The 23,262-nt window shown below is 39.2% G+C and overlaps 1 protein-coding gene across 1 annotated transcript; it reads left to right on the forward strand.

The window, feature by feature from the left end:
* The first annotated feature begins 1,023 nt into the window (after positions 1–1,023).
* LOC149034160 (uncharacterized) lies at positions 1,024–23,198 on the forward strand. Its single transcript, XM_089193115.1, has 18 exons — positions 1,024–1,134; positions 3,242–7,954; positions 8,268–8,377; positions 8,973–9,028; positions 9,574–9,716; positions 10,284–11,046; positions 11,539–11,941; positions 12,290–12,487; positions 13,130–13,300; positions 13,759–13,884; positions 14,074–14,271; positions 14,612–14,866; positions 15,220–15,489; positions 15,974–16,423; positions 16,956–17,192; positions 17,913–19,337; positions 19,807–19,975; positions 20,344–23,198. The coding sequence occupies exons 2-18, from the start codon at positions 3,280–3,282 to the stop codon at positions 22,194–22,196; spliced, it is 11,502 nt and encodes a 3,833-aa protein (XP_089049241.1). The 5' UTR covers positions 1,024–1,134; positions 3,242–3,279; the 3' UTR covers positions 22,197–23,198.
* Positions 23,199–23,262: the final 64 nt, after the last annotated feature.

Here is a 23,262-nt window from a genome sequence, read left to right on the forward strand (position 1 = left end):
TAAGCATCACCTTTAATTCAATTTAAGGTTAGAAAAACATTACAATACAATAAATTGTATTTAACTTGCAAATAGTTTTTTCACTGACTGAGATATTCTTTTTTGAATACTTATGCGTATATTTACTAGAAAATCGGTCGTCTAACTTATTGTCGAAAACGTTGCAGAGTTTAAGGGATCGCATATTTTCTGAGAGAATGGAGAGGGGTGGGTCTTTGGAATACTACAAGGCCTTAACCTTTTAACGTCATACACACCAAATTTGGAAGGAATCGGGAGTAACGCAATATTCGACGAGACAACTGGAAATGATGGGTGGAATTCCACCTATAGGCGCGGGGGTTGTCGGGATAGGTTAATATCGATAAGAATGTTTTCCTCTCAATAACAACGCAGTTTTTTACTCGAATCAGAGAGGAGAAGGTAAAATTTCGGAATATTTGCAGAGAGTAAGCCAATTTCTCCCACTAAAACAGACGCCGGGGTAAAGCGTTTTGAAAGTTCTTTCTGTTTACTGTTGACTTTTCCTTGTTATCATTTTCTGAAAAGTGACACTTATCAAACTTCAAGCGATACCCTTAAATGATGGCTGCGGTGCGTCATCGAATAAATAGACTACTGTGTAAGTGATAACGTTTACTGGCGTCACGGAGATGTAGTTCACGTTCATATGCTTCGAGTCAGCGACATCCATTCGGCCACATTTTTAAATTAAAAAATATCTTGTTTTTAAATGAATTCTTTAACGTGCAAAAAGATTAGACATGGGCGATCTCAAGAACCGTTCCCTTTCCAATAATTATATTTAAGTTTATACAGCATTAGAGTAAATTTTACTCCCCTGGTCGGCTGTTAGCAAAAGCGGCACTATTTTTTATTCTAAATGTAGTTAGTGATGACTCTCTACTGAACACTTTCTTACAGAGTATTTGCTGGTTGCCTGAGGGCTTCAGACATCAATTGTCATCATTCCATGCGATAAAGATCTAACAGGAACATCTTTTCTTGATGACCAAAATAGGTGTTTTGTTTACGAACTCGACCAGGCGCAAACTTGGCCATCATGCATAATTACAGATTTTAATGGATAACAAAGTGTGCTCAAAAGTCGCGAAAGATCACTCAATGTTCAAGGTATTGAGCAAATAACTTATAATCATGATTCTTCTAGATTCATCTACAATGGGGCTGGGTTAGGTAGAATTTTTGATTTTCATAAAACACAACTTCTGTGAAGTCAAGACTTTACTTTAGTGGAGAAGGTTCAAGCACGTCGTTTTGACGTCAAAAATAACGGCGAAAATAAATTTTGCCTCGGGTAACTTATGTTTTACTCCAGTTGGAAAATATTATTATTCCGAGTAAATGCTTTCAGAAATGGGGTAAGTTTCTAAAGAAACTGTGGTGCTGCGTCGGTGGGAGAATATTATAGGGTAATTTAGTAAATTGGCCACCAAAGGAAGTTTGAAAGATGACGTTTCGAGCGTTAGCCCTTCTTCATTGCTCTGACGAGGGGCCAACGTTCGAAACAGCAAAGGTAAGTTACGAAGGCTGGTATCTGACGGAAATATGTTCCATTTTTGCCGTTAGCGTAAGGGTCGTTAGGATATCGAAGTTGATATGACACATGCCGTGCAAAAAAATGCAATCTATCTTACAAGAATTGTGAACATTTCGCCCATATTATTCTGGCAAGATAGAACGAAACGGCACCGTGCGAAATATGTCTCTTTTCTTGCAAAGATAGAATGTTCCGGGTGTGTTCTGCTGTTACTGTAGTGAGAAATTTTGCGTTGATTAAATTATCGAGAATGTTCTAGCCAGTTTAAAGCATTAATTCGTCGTGTTTTCTTTTTACTCATGATGAGCTCTTTATGTTTCAACTGTTTATCTGGGATGGCTTCGGTCATACGCAAGTGGAACTGCTTAAAGAAAAAGCGAACAACTTGAAGAAAGTTACGAGAAATTACACTGCTTCGCGACGGAACGAAATTTATTCTAATTCTCGATCATTAACGGCCACTTCAAAAACCACTCAAGAACAGTGTATATCTTTCTTTTAGTAGAAAAACGCATATCAAGAGGAAAATAAATCGGGATGACCATGGGATATAAATCGGGATGACCATGTTTTAGGACGGTCATGCTACATTTCGTTTAAAATATTCATGGCTAATCCAGGTTCACAAACAGTTAATTTTGAATAATTGATTAAAATTTCCAGTCGATTGCCCTTTGAGAATGGATAATTTGGCCGTGTCCTGCCTACAACCATGCCTTATCTCAACTTTAAATATAACTACGCATGTATTTAGTTAGTGGTACAGCAACTCGAACAGCTTTTATGATTCACAGTTCAAATAAGATATTAAAGGTGACTAACAGTTCAAAATAGTTCTTTGAACTTCTTGGAGTGGTCAAAGCTGTAAGCATTGATTGAATTTCAGGTTCCTTTTGTTTTGTTGGTCATTACTTCGGTAAGAAGAAAAGATTAATTAACATTGCCGAAGACTAAACAAAAACCGTAGGACGTATCCCGTAAAAACATAATTTAATTGCGAGAAGCCTTTCACATCCATGTTCAGAAGACGGCTTGCCCTGGGTTCGGAATCGAAAGGTGCACATATATTTTCCACAATCGTTTACCCAACGAAACATGGTGAAATCTTAATCTATCTTGACATTCTTACGCCTTTTGAGAACATTTTTGGGTAATAAGTTGAAAATATTTCCGGGGTATGTGTTTAGTCAAGTCAGGAAATGACGACAATGGATTTCGAATGCGGTAACGCGCTGTAGGTCGCTAGCAGTTACCTTACAAGACTTAATAAAAGTTCTGTGTGGCCCCGAGCGGTTAGGTTGCTTGACAGCCAGAGACATCCTTAAGAACCATTGCAAATATTGCGCTAAGGACAGCTGGCCAAAAAAAATGTATACACAACTTTAGAATTATTGCCAACGATTTGTCCACGAAAAGAAAACAATAACTCCGAGCTGTTGCCGAAACGATACTGTTTTCTTTTAATTTCGCACATTTGTTCCTTGTCGATCCCTTGATTAAGTTTTACGTTGTCAATTTAATTCACACATATTCTTTATCAAGCGCTTTTATATTTTAGTCACGCACGGTTTTGTACTGAAAGCCGAAACCTCCTTAGAAATCTAACTTCTGAGTGCTTTTTTTTTCGTTGCAGAATGGTCACTACTAATGTCTAGCAACTTATTTTTTTTTCGGTCCTAGCGTGCCTAATTTACATACTTTAAGTTCTCATCGTTCTGATGACGATGCTCTTGTTTACAAGACTTCAACTGATTTCAACATGGCTGATTGTGCAAGCAACGACAAGTTTAGAACGTCAAGTAACTTACACTGAGCATCCAACAACAACTGCACATCAAGTTTTTACAGCTCTGCAATCCGACTCAACTGTATCAAAGGCATTGGACGCATCTACTAAGGAATCAGTTACGGCTCGATCTCCAGATGTAGCTTCACAGGTAGACCAGCAATGGCGATATCAACCAGCAACACTTGTGCTCGATACAAGTAGCACAACTCTGGCTACACACAATCATATTGCATCTCTAGAAACGTTTAAAGTTGCTTCTGAAAACAGTTCCACCGGAAATCAACAGCAAGCTAGTTTACAGTCTCACAAGAGTTCAAAAGAGCAGCGTGCATCTTTGATTTCTCAAACGAGTTCTTCTGGGCATACATCAACAACGGCGCCAGAAAATAGCTCCCATGAAGAGCAGATACCTACGCCTTCAAGCACTGCTGGAGTGCAAGGAACGGCTGTACCTAGCACGCTTTCAACTCCACAATATGGAATGACGAATGTAGTACAATCATTACCTTTACATCCTCAAAACTTTTCTACAGAACAGTCAAAGACAGTTGAGTCTCAGCTGAATCCCTCTCCACAGAATGCGTCATTGATTGCTGGTGAGCCATTATCATCAGTAGACCAGGTAAATTTAACTCAGAAGCAACAAAATACCACATCCTATGGGCAGCCATGGCCAACAACTAGTACACCTCATCAAGGTTTCTTTAACCAAATCCCGTCTTTGCTACCTCAAAATACTTCCATTGGTCAGAAAACATCATCATTGGACCAATCAGTAGCATCTTTGAGACATCAAAACACCATTTCTCTAGCTCAAAATACGTCCTTTGGACAACCGATAACCCTTACATCCTTCAGAGGTTCCCCGTCAGAGCTTCAGTCCTCGTTATCTCAAAACAGTTACCCTAGTCGCATATTATCACCAGTGGTGCAGCTACATTCAACTCTGGTACAAAAAAATAGCACTTCTTTGGTTCAAAATAGTACCCAGTACGGTCAACCAATAACCGTTACTCCACTCAAAAGTTCCTCTGCAAATATTCCATCTTTGACACTTCAAAACAATTCAACTACTCAGCCATCATCGGTAGCAGATCAGGTGACTTCAGCACAGAAACTACACAATAACACTGAGCTTCAGTCCTCGATATCTAAAAACAGTTACCCTAGTCGCATATTATCACCAGTGGTGCAACTACATTCAACTCTGGTACAAAAAAATAGCACTTCTTTGGTTCAAAATAGTACCCAGTACGGTCAGCCAATAACCGTTACTCCACTCAAAAGTTCCTCTGCAAATATTCCATCTTTGACACTTCAAAACAATTCAACTACTCAGCCATCATCGGTAGCAGATCAGGTGACTTCAGCACAGAAACTACACAATAACACTGAGCTTCAGTCCTCGATATCTAAAAACAGTTACCCTAGTCGCATATTATCACCAGTGGTGCAACTACATTCAACTCTGGTACAAAAAAATAGCACTTCTCTGGTTCAAAATAGTACTCAGTACAGTCAGCCAATAACCGTTACTCCACTCAAAAGTTCCTCTGCAAATATTCCATCTCTGACACTTCAAAACAATTCAACTACTCAGCCATCATCGGTAGCAGATCAGGTGACTTCAGCACAGAAACTACACAATAACACTGAGCTTCAGTCCTCGATATCTAAAAACAGTTACCCTAGTCGCACATTATCACCAGTGGTGCAACTACATTCAACTCTGGTACAAAAAAATAGCACTTCTCTGGTTCAAAATAGTACTCAGTACAGTCAGCCAATAACCGTTACTACAATCAAAGGTTCCTCTGCAAATATTCCATCTTTGAAACTTCAAAACAATTCAACTGCTCAGCCATCATCGGTAGTGGATCAGGTGACTTCAGCACAGGAACTACACAATAACGCTTCTCTCACTCAGAGTAAATACCATGAGCAATCAGTGAATTCCTACGAAACTGCCCCTGCCAAGGTTCAGACTATGGTTTCTTCAAACAGTTCTTCTCTTCGATCATTATTATCAGTGGAAAAGCTAACTTTACCTATACAAAAACCAAAGTTCACATTTCTGGTTCAAAATGGTTCCAATGGACAGCCAACAACTGTTTCATCTCACACTACTTCCTTTGCCCAATTTTCTTCAAGGAAACCTCAAAACAGCATTTTGGAACAGACAAAAACATACGAACCTTACGTAAACTCAACTCCAAAACTACTATCACTGCCTTCAATGTTTCAAAGTGATTCTGCTGGACAGTTAGCAACAACTTCAACTTGGCCGTATCCTACTATAAAGTTGGCATCTTTGATTAAAAAAGATAACTACACTGAGCAGCTACTATCCATTACGCACCAGGGAAATATAACTTCTAAGCAGCAACTTACATCGCTGATATATAGTGGAAAACCAACAACTGATCTATTTGACGTTGGCTCAAAGGTACAAAATGCAACTCTAATACCTTACAGTGGCAATACTGAGCAGATTTCAACTTCTGCAGCTCAGCAGAATCTTTCGATTAAACTTTCGTCGTTGATTCTCCAAGGCAATTCTTCTGAACGACCATCATCACCTGTTAATCAAACAAAATCAGCTGTGAAATTGCTTTCTCAAGACAGTCCTTTTAGCCTGAAGCCAACATCCGCCGAATCTCAAGCGAACTCCTTTGTGCAACTGACAATTTTTATTCCTCAAAACAGTTCCATTCTCACTGAAATACCGCCATCAGCCCTTCCTCTGGCAAATTTAACCGTAGAACAAAAATTTACAACAGTATTGCAACCAACAAATCTTGTTTCCCAAAAATATTCTGGAGAACAGTTGATGACGGTATCAGCTTCTGTACAATCAGATTCATTGCGAACAACATTGGCTCATAAACACACTGTGGAGCAAAATTCATCAATTATACACCAAGATAACTCGACGATACTAAGACCGCCAAACAAGAACTCTTCTAGGCTTTTTGCAACACCTGTACTTGTTGTAAACTCCACCCTTCAGCAAAAGCTTACACCGACGTCTACACTTGACGACGAGTCTACTCCGAAACCTTCTACTTTACTGCCTGAAATCAGTTCTTCCAAACAAAAATTTAAAACGACAAAACTTAGCGTTCATTCATCTTTACAGGAGAGAAATTCAACCAGCTTCACTGTCCAAACAACAGCAACTTCGAGTCAATTTTATTCAATTCAACAATCTACTCAGCCATCATCGGTGGTTGATCGGGTGACTTCAGCACAGGAACTACACAATTACACTTCTCTCGCTCAGAGTAAATACCATGAGCAATCAGTGACTGTTAAATCCTTCGAAGGTGCCCCTGCCAAGGCTCAGACTATGGTTTCTTCAAACAGTTCTTCTCTTAGATCATTATTATCAGTGGAAAAGCTAACTTTACCTATACAAAAACCAAATTTCACATTTCTGGCTCAAAATGGTTCCAATGGACAGCCAACAACTGTTTCATCTCACACTACTTCCTTTGCCCAATTTTCTTCAAGGAAACCTCAAAACAGCATTTTGGAACAGACAAAAACATACGAACCTTACGTAAACTCAACTCCAAAACTACTATCACTGCCTTCAATGTTTCAAAATGATTCTGCTGAACAGTTAGCAACAACTTCAACTAGGCCGTATTCTACTATAAAGTTAGCATCTTTGATTACAAAAGATAACTACACTGAGCAGCTACTATCCATTACGCACCAGGGAAATATAACTTATAAGCAGCAACCTACATCGCTGATATATAGTGGAAAACCAACAACTGATTTATTTGACGTTGGCTCAAAGGTACAAAATGCAACTCTAATACCTTACAGTGGCAATACTGAGCAGATTTCAACTTCTGCAGCTCAGCAGAATCTTTCGATTAAACTTTCGTCGTTGATTCTCCAAGGCAATTCTGCTGAACAACCATCATCACCTGTTAATCAAACAAAATCAGCTGTGAAATTGCTTTCTCAAGACAGTCCTTTTAGCCTGAAGCCAACATCCGCCGAATCTCAAGCGAACTCCTTTGTGCAACTGACAATTTTTATTCCTCAAAACAGTTCCATTCTCACTGAAATGCCGCCATCAGCCCTTCCTCTGGCAAATTTAACCGTAGAACAAAAATTTACAACAGCATTGCAACCAACAAATCTTGTTTCCCAAAAATATTCAGCAGAACAGTTGATGACGGTATCAGCTTCTGTACAATCAAATTCATTACGAACAACATTGGCTCATAAACACACTGTGGAGCAAAATTCATCAATTATACGCCAAGATAACTCGACGATACTAAGACTGCCAAACAAGAACTCTTCTAGGCTTTTTGCAACACCTGTACTTGTTGTAAACTCCACCCTTCAGCAAAAGCTTACACCGACGTCCGCACTTGACGACGAGTCTACTCCGAAACCTTCTACTTTTCTGCCTGAAATTAATTCTTCCGAGCACAAATTTAAAACGACAAAACTTAGCGTTCATTCATCTTTACAGGAGAGAAATTCAACCAGCTTCACTGTCCAAACAACAGCAACTTCAAGTCAATTTTATTCAACTCAACAATCAACAGTAATTACATTGCCACTGTTACGAAAAGGTAAGAAGTTGCTAGAACAGAGAGGAAGAAAAACATATCGAATACTAAGCTGTTGTTCCAACAGACTTTAAAGCAACCTAGTTAATGCAGGGAAGGGGGGAGCGCTCGCCCAGGGAAGAAAAACTCTCAATTACTTCGAATTCATGCCTTCGATACCGCGAAACCTAACTTCTGTTAGGAGTGATCCACCTAGCTTCCTCACGACTTTTTTCCCTTCTCCAAGCTTTCTGGTTCTTTTAGAAGTAATAATTCGGTTAATGATTTACTAAATGAGCAAAAATGCATTAGTGCTTAAATATCTATTTTCCTTTAGTGACAACTTTGCGATTTGTCTTTTTGCTGACAAGCTTCAATTTTGACTTCGACCTTTTTAACGACTCCTCTGCAACCTATAAACGTTTAGAGGCAAACGTAACAAGTGAGGTAAGGCAAGATTGGTTTCTAGAAGAGTAGAAGACAATCTCAACTAACGCTAGTTTTGGGTGGGCAATTTATTCTGCATTTTGTTTTATTTTGAGTAATTCAATACACTTTGACTTAGGTAAAAAATCCAAGCGGATTGCTCAACGGAAGATCAAAATGACTGAAAAGTCGCTCTAACGTAAAGAAATAGCAATATCAGGAAGATTGCATTCTTCCGTTATTAAACTTCATATCGAAAAAATATTTTAATTTATTGCCACTTGAATTACTTCATTTATCAGATCTAGCTGATCTTGAACAGGAAGTGGCTCCTGCATATATATATATAAGAATCGAAACACTAATCCCCCTGATTTTACACCGTAGAAGCAATCGAAACCTCCCTGCTTCGGTAACGGAAGTAGCGTGGTTTCGATTGTTTTCCTGTCGTATCGTCTGAAATATGCGTACGCATTTTTGTGCAGTCCCTTGGGCTATCAGAACATGTTGTGTCAGTTCTTATGATAAATGGAAAACGCCCTGAAAAAGTACGCGGTGTGCGCACTACAAAATCACGATTTTACTTATGTTCATTTCTACTGTGATGTATATACAGATTTTATCACGTCTTGGGTCACATGGTGTCACAACCGTCAAGATTCTCTCTATGAAGTAAGAGCAACTGTCTTTCTTGCATGTATTTACATTGAGACCAGAAGTTTTTCAGAGTGGAGTGTTTCGAATATGTGACATAATTATTATGTTAGGTGTTCACTTTTTTCGTTAAAAGTATTTGTAGTCTCAAAGCCCTAATATCAGTAGGCACATTTTCCACTGTTCTCTGAATAAATTGCATAAGACGCTGACACGGAGAATTTGTTTAAAAAACAACTGAGAGCATCTTCATTTGGTAATCTTTCCCTTAATCTCGTAACCTTACTATTTGATTCAGGGTTATGTTGTAAGGAGAAGTCAATATTTAGTCACTTTCATGGTCAAAAATTTTAAAAAGACTGTTGATGATGGATGGCATTCATTTATGTTTCGAAAATTTAAGCACAAGTCATCATCACGGTTGAATGCCTTGGAACTGGCTCGAAGAAACTGATTGATCAATTTGCCATATCGTTGTTAGTCGAAAGCTTTAAGAAACGTCAGTTTTGATCGGTCAATTTCTATCTGTTTGTGTATTCCATTCTGTTTTCTTGATCTAACAGACCCGGAAGCGTAGAAGTAACCGCTGTTTTAAACCTTGAAAATGAACACGACACACCAAAGGTTCAAGAGGAATTAAACAAGTTAAACAAGACCGGTAAAATGGGGAAGATAACTTTGACTGCGCTTTACTGGGGTGTGGAAGGTACGTCACTAATTCCTTTAATGCAGTGATGTGTCAACGAGGATATCAGTGTTAGTCTAGGTCAATGCTAATACAGTTATGCGTTACTGACGTGCTCGAGTGGTTCCTTTGTGCAGGGATTCTGAAGAATCTCTAAAAGAAATTCGATCCCCGGACTTCTCAATCAGGATCTTGTTTTCAACCAAAGCATGCTGTTTTCCATATCTGCGTTCAGAGCCGGCCTCTGAAACCCCTTCTATGTTGGAGACCAATGCTAAGTCAAATTTGGCGAAGTTTAACCGTTAATTCAACGATCTCTTCTCGTTCATTTGAGAACCAAACATGATTTGTAGTAGTAGCCATTATGGCCAAAATTTGTGCACTGAACCCGTTTTCAGTCAAAAGACGACGCAAGGATTAGACCTTATTGGGCAGCTGATTTCACATATATTATGTAAAGGAGCACCCCCTTTCACCCGGAGATGTTGTTGTGAAGTGTCTGTTGCTGTTACAATATAAACTGCTCGTAACCTTTTAACCACACGTTAAATATTTAAAAACTCTTTAGCATACCTTATTATTTCACAGATAAATCTTGCAGTCCTCCAGAAGTCAAAATAACTAATTTACCAGAGAGAAGAGCGAGAGAATCTGCTGTTTCCATCTCGCGTTCCAAAGATTTTATTATCCAGGCTTATGTCGGAAGGGCGGAGTGTAACTCTTCACAAGCACTACAATTTGCGTGGTATCTATTTAAATTTGAGGTAAGAGCTTCAGGAAAGGTCCAGATACAGGAGACAGTTCTCTTGGATTCAAGAATTACAGAGTGGACCTTGCAGAAACGGATGCTTGATTACGGGCAGTACTACGTGGATGTTAGAGCAACTTACTCAAACCAACCTTCTGTGATTAGCAGTGCTTTAGGATTTTTTACAATTAGTAAGTCTCAACTTATAGCCGACATTGCAGGAGGGAACAAAGTCACAAGAGGAAAGGGAAATCCCATTTCATTGGACGGATCAGCCTCTAGAGATCCAGACGTAGAGCCTGGTAACCATGCATCGATGCATTTCACGTGGCTGTGCAAGAAACGTCAAGAGTACTTTCCCAATGGTTCGTTGCACTCGCTACCAGTGATTAACAACTCTCTGGGTCCTGGTAGTGGTGGATGTTTTGGAACCGGTGTTGGAAAACTAAGCTCCAATGGTTCAATAGTGAAATTGGACACAAGTCAGATGACTGTTGGTGAGATGTATGACGTCAAGCTCATCGTTACAAAGGATAACAGAATAGACGACTTCATTCAAGAAATTAAGATTGTCAGCGGTAATCCACCACAAGTGACTATCCGGTAAGTACCTATAAGAATTAATAACTTAATTCTATTTTGAAATATTTTGGCCAGTCGAAACGAATTTTTTAATGAATTGGTGTCGTTTGATGATGAAAAATCATTCATCTAACTTATTGTCAAATTTTTGAACCGTAATTCTGAGAATAACTGTTAGTAAATCGATTTCACAGGAATTTATATAAATAAACCATTTGCATTTTTAGTGAACAAATTGCCTCTTCCCAACATGAATTTTCATGGCTACTTCCTCTGAACTGTCATTTTAATTTACTCTAAGCGGTTACCTTCAGAAATATTTTAAAAGCCTGACTGCTCAAAAGTTAGCGTACAACGTATACTAGCAATGCATGCGTGCAATGAGTTTGTGCAAATTATTGGTTGAGAATGGCGTAAGTATCGTGTGTTGTATAGATTTAGATAAGCAACAATAAAAACAACAACAACTGCGATACCACTTCCTTTCGCAACTTCATCTCTATTATATCATAGATGCCTAATTAACTGTGAGAAGATGGCAAGCGCCTCTACAAGAATCAGCATTGTAACTACGTGCGAGGGATTAGCGTGTCAGACAGCAACCTACAGCTGGCAGCTTGTCATTGTGAATTCCATTGGACATGAGCTCCCAGGAAATATCCTGACCCGTAACATGACAGAGACGGATATGGATCTTCCTGGTATTATCATCAAAGCAAATCAACTGCCTCCACTCATTAACAGTGAGTGGATTTATCGATTGAAAGTCTGGGTCTCGCAAGACCACGGACCAGCTGGAAATGCAGCTTATCAGTTCAGAGTGAACGCTCCGCCAATTCCCGGAAATTGCACTGTGACTCCGAAGAGTGGACAGGCATTGAAGACGGCATTTTCAATTTTATGCACTGGTTGGCAGGTGAGAAATAAAATCTCCTGTTCCTGACAGGCAGGTAACAAATAAAATTGCTTGTTCCTGACAGAATTCTCTTGTACGACGACCAAAAACACAAAGAGCAAACCTTGCCAACCTATTTAGCAATCCTTTGACATGCGACTTCACATGAAAGCCAGGAGTTTCTAACCAAATCTGATCTTTCAGTGTTGGTACGTTTTTCTTCCTGCAGTTTCCTCCTTCACACTTTCAGGCTTTTTATTCTAAGTTCAGACATGAATTAATAAAAGTAATCAGTCGATTAGTTCATATCATCATTGACCGCCGGTTTCAAACATTCTACAAAGATTATACATTTCTTATATTTTTAAGGATCCACATCAACCTCTGACGTATCAGTTTCATTACAAAACGGACCATGGCTTGTATACCGTCGTGCAATACGGGTCTACTGATCACGTGTCAACAGTGCTTCCCTCAGGAAAGAGAAATGCTGGATTTATCATTGATTTTGAAATTTTGATAACAGACAGTCTGTCGGCTTCCAGCAACTATGTTCTCCACCTAAAGGTGATTTTTTTAATACTTGCTAGCTCTGTCTGAAATTCCAAATAGTATAGAAAAATGTTTACCATTATTTGAGTTCAAAGGATACGATGATCAGAGTAAGATGTAAATTTTCCACGGAAAAACTTGAAAACTTTTGAAAATTCGAATTACTAGCAACTCGAACTCTTAAGGAAGGGCAGGTAATAGAACATAATTAGGATATTTCCCTGAAATATAAACAAGTAAACTATGTAATTTCCAAACTGGGTGCAATTTGTAAGTTTTGCAATTTGCAAACATTCTGTGATTTTGGTTGATTTTTTGTTAATTTTTGTTTTTATTGCTTGCCTGTTTGTCTGTTAATTTCTTTTTGCCTATCAGCAAAACCCCTTGCGAGTCACTTAACGCTGCTCTATCGTGTCATGTCACAATGACGTGAAAGGGGGCCACACTGTGTCAAAAAGAGGGTACTCAACAGTTTTCGCAAACTGAATATTGTAGGTTGTTTGCCTTTAAAAAAGCTTGACCAAGGAGGAAGGGGGGCCGGGGTCATGGGCATCCCAGGACCCCTCGCCCGTAACTTCGCCCCAGTGTGATACTTGATAAAGGGGAAAGTTAGTTGTTAGTTTATGGGAAACCTATGTTACCTTTCCGTGTTTTTAGGTCGAGCCGCCGCCTGCTAATGACAGTCTCAGTGGACTTGCAGTTGGAAACAATAGCCAGTTTAACATTTTGGTCAAGTCAGGGAATGTTGTAGGTGCTACACAACTAGCAAATGCTGTGTTAGGAACAGTCGAGGAATCAAATTCTACGTCCACCGAAGACAAGATAGAGGTATTTGTACTTATCATCCTCACAAGCTATCTGTGACTATGCATTCGTAACGTCTAGGTCAGGGTGACCCTTAGAAAGACAGCCATGGGTTGTACTACCTGACGTTTCACAAGCTCGACTGCAAGTCATCTAAAGTCAACTTCTCGCTCAGAATAGATTGAATTAAAAAATTTGGAATTACTACAAAAAATATAGCAGTATACATAATTGAATCAAATTTTACAACTGCATGTTAAAAAAACATTTTTCTCCTCTCCCTTTTTTTTCCTTTCCATTTTTTCAACCAAAGAAGGAAAGAAAAATGTCTTGACCTCGTTTTGCCTACAACACCATATTTTGTTACCAATTTTTCCCTTTAAAAGGTGCTGAAGTGGCACGGGGGAGGAGGGAAAGGGGTTAAATGATCCTTAGTAAGGGTGTTATTCAACGTTACGCTAATAGGTTTATTGGTATTTCAGATCAAAGACTCCATTGTGCGAAGTGTGTCAAATATTCAAGTGAATAATTTACAATCCTTGACTCAAGTGACGTCAGTGATCGCACGAGCCACACTGGAACCGAGTGAGGTGACATTTGATACACAGGTATGTGCAGCGCTTACACATCGAATTCGGAGCGATGCTCCACCGATAAATGCTGAACTCTCTTCATCGAGAGGTCTCATTGTCTCAATTACATGATTACCTCAAAGAAAAGGGGTAGCCGAATATTCTTCTAACATTTGACGTTCATTGACTGCGAGACTTGAAAACAATCTTCCATCTATCTTTTAGGATCTTGCTCTTCAAACTTTAAGATCTATGACGTCATTGTTACGAAGCAAGACCAAAGAAGATTACGGTTCAGAGTCTGTCCTAGTTGAACAAGGCGGGGAGAACCTGGTACTGAGTCTGGGTAACATTCTCAACTCTGCTTCTCAGAAGGCAAGTGTGATCGAAAGAACAGCAGAGACATCGGAAATACGGTCCAAGGTGAATACCTTGCTTCATTGTTTTCTGAGTATTCTATTCTGAATGTGTCCAAGCCCTCATTAATTCGTTGGCTCTTTCCCTGTTTCTTTGCGAGTTCTTCTTGGTGTTTTCATCAGTTTGTTCATTCATTTAGACAGTTTCCATCCATTTATCCATCCACTTATTCATTCATCAGTTCATTTCTTCTTTCATTGAACCCTTCGTTTTCATCTCCTCTTTCACTCTCCATTTTTCTCTTTCTGGCGGTGCATGTGTCTCTTCAACGCGAGGTCCGACACTAAAATCAAATACAAATATATACTCCCTCAGTTCCGTGTTTTTTTTTTTTCGTTTTTAACAGAGCGAAAATGTCTCGAAAGACACAGCGAAGCTTATCGATGATGTAAGCGTTGCTCTCCTATCAAAAATGTTAGTGGACCAGGAACCCAACCGCGTGCAAACACAGTCCTTGAGCATGGTGCTCAACAGACTTAGTCCTAGATCACTGGGAACAGCGACAAATTTTACAGACGATCCTTATGCAGGAGAGTTCAAATTCTCCATTAACGCCATAACCGACGAGAGAGCGAAAGATGCTGAGTACATAGACAGTGTGGTAAGCAAAGTGAGCTTTCCCAGGAGATTTGAATGATTTTAAATTTGTTGTTATGTATGGTTTACTTCTTAGTTTCGTAGGAAAAACAAATGATTCGTCAGACATATTTCGGATACCTCTCCCCTCTTATTAAAGAAACTATCACACAAAAACTTTCATCAGTCTTTCCAAAACATGCATTTCTCTTACCCAGTTCTTAAAGGATTTCTTTGCGAAACTTTAACTGACTGGCTACTTTTTGGCCGTTGCTTTTACAATATATGTATCAAGGGTTCTATGCATCACTTCTGTGACGGCATCGACGCAAAATTCTACTATAAAACACAAAGTTAATTTTCTTATTTTTCTATCAGATGACTCTGAGTACATTCAATCCTTTTACGTGGGACGACAGTGCATCCCGTGTTGATTCTAACGTCCTCAGCTTGACCATCAAAAACCACGAGGGTCAGACTTTATCAGTGAAAGATAGTGACGAATATATCGAGATGAAGATTCCACGTGAGGGCAATTTTCAGCCCGAAGGAAGTGGCTTGTATTTTACTAAACCCAGTAGTGAAGGAAAGATGCAGTACCATGTAGTGAGCTTGCAGCATGCGGACGGTGGCGCTGTAAGATTTAGAGTAAGTATTATGACTTAAAATTAACAAGAAACTGATTATGGAGGAGAGAATACGAGGACACCTTCCTTTAAAGGGAGAATGTGTTCAGCTTATGAGAAATATCTTTCAGAGGGCAGCAAGTGGAGGCGAAAATTGGATAGGTGTTGTTTAATTTGGATTTACCCGCTGTAAAACTTATTCGATAAGTTTCATGAACCCGAACCATAGTGATCATAGCGAAAATCCGAAGAAAAGAGAATAGCAAAAAGGACTAAAAAGAGACTTAATGTTAAGCCAACGGCCAGAGGCGCAGAAAAAAGCGGGTGACCAAGATAAGGGGACTAGCTCTAGTTTTGCAAGTGACCAGTTAAAGGGGCGGTATCATTATTTTACACCAGTCCATAATGAAGTGATTAAAAGCAGTGCAACCCTGGGACACCTTTGATGCTCAATTGAAAACTGCCTGAGGATAAAATGGTTGCTCATCAAATCACTATTCTTTCAGATAACACCAAGTGAAGGCAAAGTCATCTTTAAAGTATTCGTGCGATATGGCCAGCGACCAACTGTCACAGAGCATGATGTATCGAGGCAAATTCCGCATCCTTCGTGCTTGAAGTCCTCCCAAGATTCTTACAGCCATTGCAGAAATGATGCGTACGACGTCCTATTGTTACCTGACAAGGTGAACAAACCAGGAAAATACTATATTGGCATACTGTACGAAAATGGTGAAGGAGAACTTCAGAGTCGACGTAAGAAACGGTCATGTTCCGGAGGGGGCCGCCAAAAGAGATCATGTGTGGAGGTTAAGGAAGCACCAAGACCTGAGAACATCACTGTAAAGCCAGTTTACGACCCAAAGACAGACGTGAATTATTCATTGAGTCTGGTGAAAGAAAACTGTCTGTTTTGGGACAGTAAAGAAGAACGTTGGTTATCAAGAGGTTGCAAAGTAGGTTTGTCTAATATTGCTTAAACCCAACAAGCATCACCCTCACTTTTTTGCACCTCTTAACTGACCAAACATGAGTTGTCTCAAAAATTGAATGGGAGGAGGAGAGATGTTGAAAGATACTTATGACATATTTCATAGGGTGGGTTAAAATAATGGGAAAAGACAATTTTTGGGTATAAAAAATATGCCATCTTGAAATTCCACAGTAACAGTAATTTCTGAAAGGAAGGTTAGTGTAGATCGTCCTGTGTTCCATGTGACGTCACAGTTTATTTACCATAGTGACTGATTTGCTTAAGCAAAGTTTAAGTTTGTAATCACTGAAAAACAAAATGCTGATATTAAATCCTCTTCAAAAATGCAATCTCTGAAAAAACTAGTGCAAAAAATTATCTTTTTTCAACTGTTCCTTGCCTCACATTACTATATTACGACGGGATTTCGGTTTTAAGGAGTTCGAGTTATTCCTATCTTTTCGATATGAAAATAATTTCACCCTCTTATCCTTTGACCGTTTGATCTTTTGCAGGTAGGCCCAGGGTCAGAGGTGTCATCCTTACATTGTTTGTGTAATCATCTGACGTCATTTGGTGGAGGTGTCCTAATGATGCCGAACAAGCTAGATTTTGATGTAGTCTTCTATGAACTCACGCGCCTCCATGAGACTGGAAATGTTGCCGTCCTTGTCACAATAATTGCAGTACTGCTATTGTACTTTTTAGTGGTAGTATTTGCAAGGAAATATGATAGAAAAGATAGGGCCAAGGTATGGAAAAGGTAGAACTTATATTTTTTATTAAATTAAGGACAGACTTTAAAGGAATGAAATACATTCAGCTGTCAAATTAAGAAAAGTAATAAAATTAAAAGCGTAGCAACCACCAATCAAGTGAAAGTAAGAATGACTAATACATTGATGTAAATATGAACAAAGAAGGATTTTTCATTTTGTGGGAAAAAATCAGTCAATTTATTATCATTATTACCCAAAATTGGAGAAGAACATGGTCTCGAAGGTTCGATGCACAAGTGGTCGCATCAGAAATGATGATAACAGTAATGCTTTTCTACACATACTTTTAAGCATGATCTTAGGGGAGGTCTATCACAGACAGATGCTAAGCAGTATGGGAAGTTAGTTCCAAAAAAAAATCAGCACAAGGTCAAAAAGTAGAAAAATTGAAACAACTAGGCGATGCAACATTGCAGCTTCATTATTTTGTAACAGATTTGACAGTCCCTACGGAATTTTTGCCCCATTAAAGAACCATCTCATTTGCAATTTGGTTTCGTCCCTTTATCCTGAACAAATCGTGTTCCTTTACTGCTTCATTGTTTCTTGTTTACTTTTTTACTAGATTTTATAACCTTCAAATGCAAATCCTGCAAAGCTGCGTCACTTTCTGCCACACGGTAATGATATGAGTTGAATATATTGGTAAATCAAACTGATCTAAGCAGGTCACCGCATTTTTTTTATTCTCAGAGTGGTCCTGTTTTCCATCTACCTTCTTCTCACGACGCAAACGAATTTAATTACCAATTGACATTGGCCACGGGAGTATGGAAGAATTCTGGGACTGATGCTCGTATCGTTATCACCATTCATGGAAACGAGGCGCAAAGTGAACCTCTAATGTTGCACAAGAACACGATAGACTCAAGGACGTTACTGGCGCGTGGAAACGAGGATACATTCAGGATTCACCTGCCGATGTCACTGGGTGAAATTGAATACATTCACATATGGCACGATAATTCTGGAAAAGATCCTTCATGGTTTCTTAGCCATGCGATTGTCATGGATCTCCAGACGGGTAGAAAATTGACATTTTTTTGCAACGATTGGTTTGCGGTTGAGAAAGGGGACGGTAAAATAAACAGAATTCTAACCCCTGTAGGTTCGCAGGAGATGCAGAAGTTTAGTTATTCTTTGAGATCGCAAGGCTCCAGAGGTTTTTCCGATGGACACGTTTGGCTTTCGGTTGTTACTAAGCCACCGAGGAGTCAATTCTCACGTGTCCAAAGGGCAACATGCTGCCTTTGTATATTGTTTTCTGCGATGTTAGCAAATGCCCTATTCTACCGGACGGACAAAGAGCCAGATCCTACCTTACAAATTGGTCCGTTAAAATTCAGCTGGAGACAAATAATGGTGGGAATTGAAAGCGCCCTGATAATAACTCCAGTAAACTTGATGATTATGACATTTTTCAAGAGGAGTGGCGGGAAAACTCCGAATAAAGTCGACGTAGAAAAACCGAAAAGCAGTCCTGCTCCCTTATGTGGCAAGTCGTCAACTACCAGTTCAGGGGATATTCACGACGTTGATGTCACGCTAAATGAAAAGAGGTTATATTCTAATAAAAAACCCCAAAGTCAGGCTGATGCCAAGAAGAAATTTATGCTCCCTCACTTCTTTATCCACGTTGCTTGGTTTTTGGTCCTTGTTACTGTTTCTGTGTGTGCCGTCTTTACGTTCCTCTTTAGTTTGCAGTGGGGAAAGGATATTTCGAACCAGTGGCTTTCCTCGATGTTTGTATCTTTCGCCCAAGACCTATTTGTCCTCCAGCCTATGAAGATATTGATTATTATGGTGTTAACTGCTTCTTTGTTTCGCAATAATAATGAAACTGAAACTGTCAGCCACAATAGTGAAGGGAAACTGCAATCAGAAATAAAATCTGTCAGCGAAAATCAGAGTGTTGAAGTAGAGATGCCAAAAGAGGGTGACCTTATACTTGCAAGAGAGTACAGGACAAAGGAGGCAAAGATGTTTTCCTTTTTGAGAGAGCTTCTGGGATATCTTCTGTTTCTCTTTTTGTTTATAATTGTGTGTTACGGAAGCAGAAGTTATCATGGATATCTCATGACTACGGATCTAAAAGATACCCTTCTAGACTTTTCTTTGGTGAGTAGCTCTAAATCTTAGGGTAACTGACTGATTCTGTTAAATTTAAGCGTCCCTATTTGAGAGTCATAGGGAGACGGAAATGAGGCAGTGATGAGATCAATCGTATTCCTCGGCCAGGGCCTGGGTTTGCTTAGTGTAGATGATATGAGACGTTGTTGGATTTTTGTCATTACTCCGAGAGTTCCACCAAGCACATTTAAATATAACTATACTCGATATAATACTGTAATATTTCATTTTAAAGCAAGATTTAACTACTGAAAATCCCCTATACGAAAGTCGAAGTTTATTTCGGAGGTGGCTGTTACTTAGCTGCTCTTAAACACTTGTAACCACTCACATTCAATTTTAAATTTATCGCGTTATAATGACGCAGCATGTTACTCTTCCTCCTTTAAGAGACCCCGGTATGTGTCCCTTTTGATTCGTTGTCATTGCACATTTCATAACGTTTTTTCTTGCCTAGGCTCACGATCCACGGTATTTCTGGGAATGGCTTGATGCTCAGTTTGTGGACGGTGTCTACAGCAGCAACTGGTACAACAACGACAAAATCAAAAAGCAAGAGTACATTGGCAACAAGATGTCTCTTCTCTTAGGAATGCCTCGCTTGCGACAACTAAGGATACAGAAAGGTAAGTATAACATTATTTAGGTATGTTCAATCTTATAAATGTAAAATTGGTGAAAATCCTCGTCGGCGGTGAAACTAGGAGCAAGAAAATTGTGGTGATTATCTATAATAAACTTCACAATACTGTCCTGTTTTTAGTGCATATATAGCAAATGTTAGAACCTAAAATTAACGATAGAGAAGAAAAGAAAGAGTGGGAATAAAGGAAAACATTGGATACGAAAAGAAATAAAAGAATAAAGGAAGGGTAGATTCCTCTGATTATGACAATGAAATCTTCGCCCCAGCAACAAGAAAGAATAGTACACAAAGCAATTAAGGTTGTGAAGAATATTTTTAGACATTAGTTTACATGTTTTTTTTCGTCAGATTCTTGCATTGTTCCAAGGATAGTGCGAGGCATCATAAACAGGGGCTGCTACGACCTCTATGATTTCGATGAAGAGGATAAAACTCCTGCAAACCTTCCAGGCTGGAGGCCCTTCAGTGGTTCTGTAGAATGGGCAAATTTTTCCGAGCTATGCCCACTGCCATGGCAATATGTGCCAAACGAGGAACTCCGCAGCTCACCGAGCTGGGGTTACTTCAATTTCTATGACGGAGGTGGCTATGTTGCAGATCTAGGCTACAATAGCAGTACAGCTCAGGCAGTCATCTCCGACTTGATAGAATACGGTTGGATCGACCGGCAGACCCGCGTCGTCCTACTTGAGTTCACTATCTATAACCCTAACACGGGCTACCTTATCATTTCAGCGTACCATTTTGAAATATTGCCGACAGGGTATGGCTATCCTTTTCCAAAGATAGACACTCTTCTGCTGACAAGTACTGAAACAGGCTTTTACGAGTTTTACCTGATTTGTCAGTTCTTATTTATCATGATGGCATTCGTATTTTTCATTATCGAGATGTACAAGCTATATCGAGCCACGTGGACCTATTTAAGAGATGTGTGGAACTGGGTGGAAATTCTACGAATATTTTTGTCGGTACTGGTCGTGGTATTCTACATATTAAAGTCCAAGCTGATACTTAAACTCGCTGCTATTGTGAAGGAAAACCCATTCGCCACCGTAAGTTTTGGAGAAGCTGTTACCTGGAGCCACTCAGAAACCACTGCTTTAGCCATTGCAGCTTTCTTCACAACCTTGAAACTTCTACACGTAATTCGCTTTAATCAGCAGGTCTCCATAATGATGTCCTCTTTTCGCGTTTCTAAGAGTTTATTGTTGTCCTATTCTGTGATTTTTATCATTATTTTCGTCTCATACGCTCAGATGGGGAAGCTGGCGTTCGGCAACCACATTCATGGTTACTCATCAGTCTACAATGCATTGTTTTCAGAAGTCATCGTGTGCCTTGGCGGCCAAATGAGATTTCATGAGTTAACAGGAGTTCATCGCTTTTTGGGTCCTTTATACGGTATTTCCTTTCTTGCCCTGATGTCTTTCATTTTTATGAACTTTTTCGTGGCAATTTTGAACAATTCTTTCGAAGACGTCAAAAGCAAAACTGATAAACAATCCAAAGAATTTGAGATGACTGATTTTATACTCGAGAGAGTGTGTGAGATGTTAAGAATTAACCAGCGAGGGAAAGATGCGGGTCATAATGACTTAGTGAGAGAGGATGACATAGCTTCAACCAATTCCCTGGACAACTTCGATTTCCCTCTTAAACAAACGTCCGAGGACGGCGGCTCAAAATCTAACGAAAACTCGGCAAATCAGACACCCATTACAAAATCCCCATCACAGCATTCGGCAACCAAGTTGGAGTTGGGGGAATCGATTAATCCAAAATCTTTAAAAAGAACGCCCGAAACACCCGAAAAAGTTTCTTCAACTGAGCTCGATTTGGATTCTTCATTAGTACAGTTGTTTGAAAGGATCGGTGTGTTGGCCGGTGATCTCGCAAGGGAAGATGAACGACTAGATGTAAAATTGCTCTATGTGATCAGCCAATTGTCTCTTAGAAATAATCGTGAAATTTCATGTGAAGGAACTTCATCAATACTATATCGGATCGAAGAGTCTTCCCCTGCAACAACCACTTTACAAGACAACATTGAATGTAACAGGAGCAGTGAGTCAAAAATTTCTTCAGAAGATGAAATTATGAACTTTATTAGACGCAGATCAACTCGCGAGCTACCAATCCACTTAAAAGCTGGAAGTTTTTACCATCAGCCTCAAAATAATCGAACTGGTGCTAAATGAGAAAAATAAGTATATCAATTCTTCTGTAAACTTGTGTTTTTCCTGGATATACTTTTAGCTTAGGACCACCTCAATATGAGCCCCATTAACAAAGTCCTTAAACATATGAGCGAAAGGTTCTCCGAATTAAACCACCAATTTCTCAACATTGTTACTATGAGCACAAGTGTTGGGATTGGTACAGTGCCTCTTTTGTAAACCAGTTTTGCTTGAACTAAATTTCCATTTTTCGTTTCAGAGAGCGAAGAATGATTTCGATTGAATGTAATTATGCTAGTCACGATCAGCACTTACGATCAAAGTAATCAAAGATACTCAAATCAAAGACTCAGAAGGGGAATTCCTTGCTTGTCTTCTGTAATGTAACAGGTCATTGTAATATTCCTTAGCTGCAAATCAGAGTTGAACATCTAACTCAGTTGCTGCCAGGAAACGGAGGATTTTGTCTGTTATTTAGACCATTCATATATATTTTTTCTATCCTTATGGGAATATGTTAATGATGGTGAAAATCCGCTCTTGCATTCGAGTCTCCACCTAAAAATCCCTTTCACCAAACTTTTTTTTACCCACTGTTCACGCGTCTACAGAAGCAGAGGTACAGGGTCGTATCTAAATGCAGAAAGTACATTTTTAACTGATCATCACGTCATCATCACTATCATCATCACTATTAACATCGTTATCATGAATACTATCATCTTGATCATCGTCATCGACAGTGACTATATAGAAAGATTATACAGGATTTATCGACGTACTCATAAATTAATTCTCAAAAAACTATATTTCAAGATGTATCAGCCACCCATAATTGGAGAAATCTCATTGTTTTGAAAGAAACTTGCTTTGTGTATCCTTATGACGATTTAACACTTTTTTCGTAAAGACTGACTTTCTTTAAGTAGTTGTTCAAGACGAGAAAAGAGAACAAGTTTATCTACAGTAACAGCGTTAGCAGATGCATTCAATGTATGACAATTAAAAAAGATTTTGCATGAACCTTTTCCGATCCTTTGCTGACATTTACTACAAATTTTGAATGGTGTTATAACTCCAAACGATT

Source organism: Pocillopora damicornis, chromosome 14 (genome assembly GCF_964200805.1).
Source record: "Pocillopora damicornis chromosome 14, jaPocDami1.2, whole genome shotgun sequence".
Lineage (NCBI taxonomy): Eukaryota > Metazoa > Cnidaria > Anthozoa > Scleractinia > Pocilloporidae > Pocillopora > Pocillopora damicornis.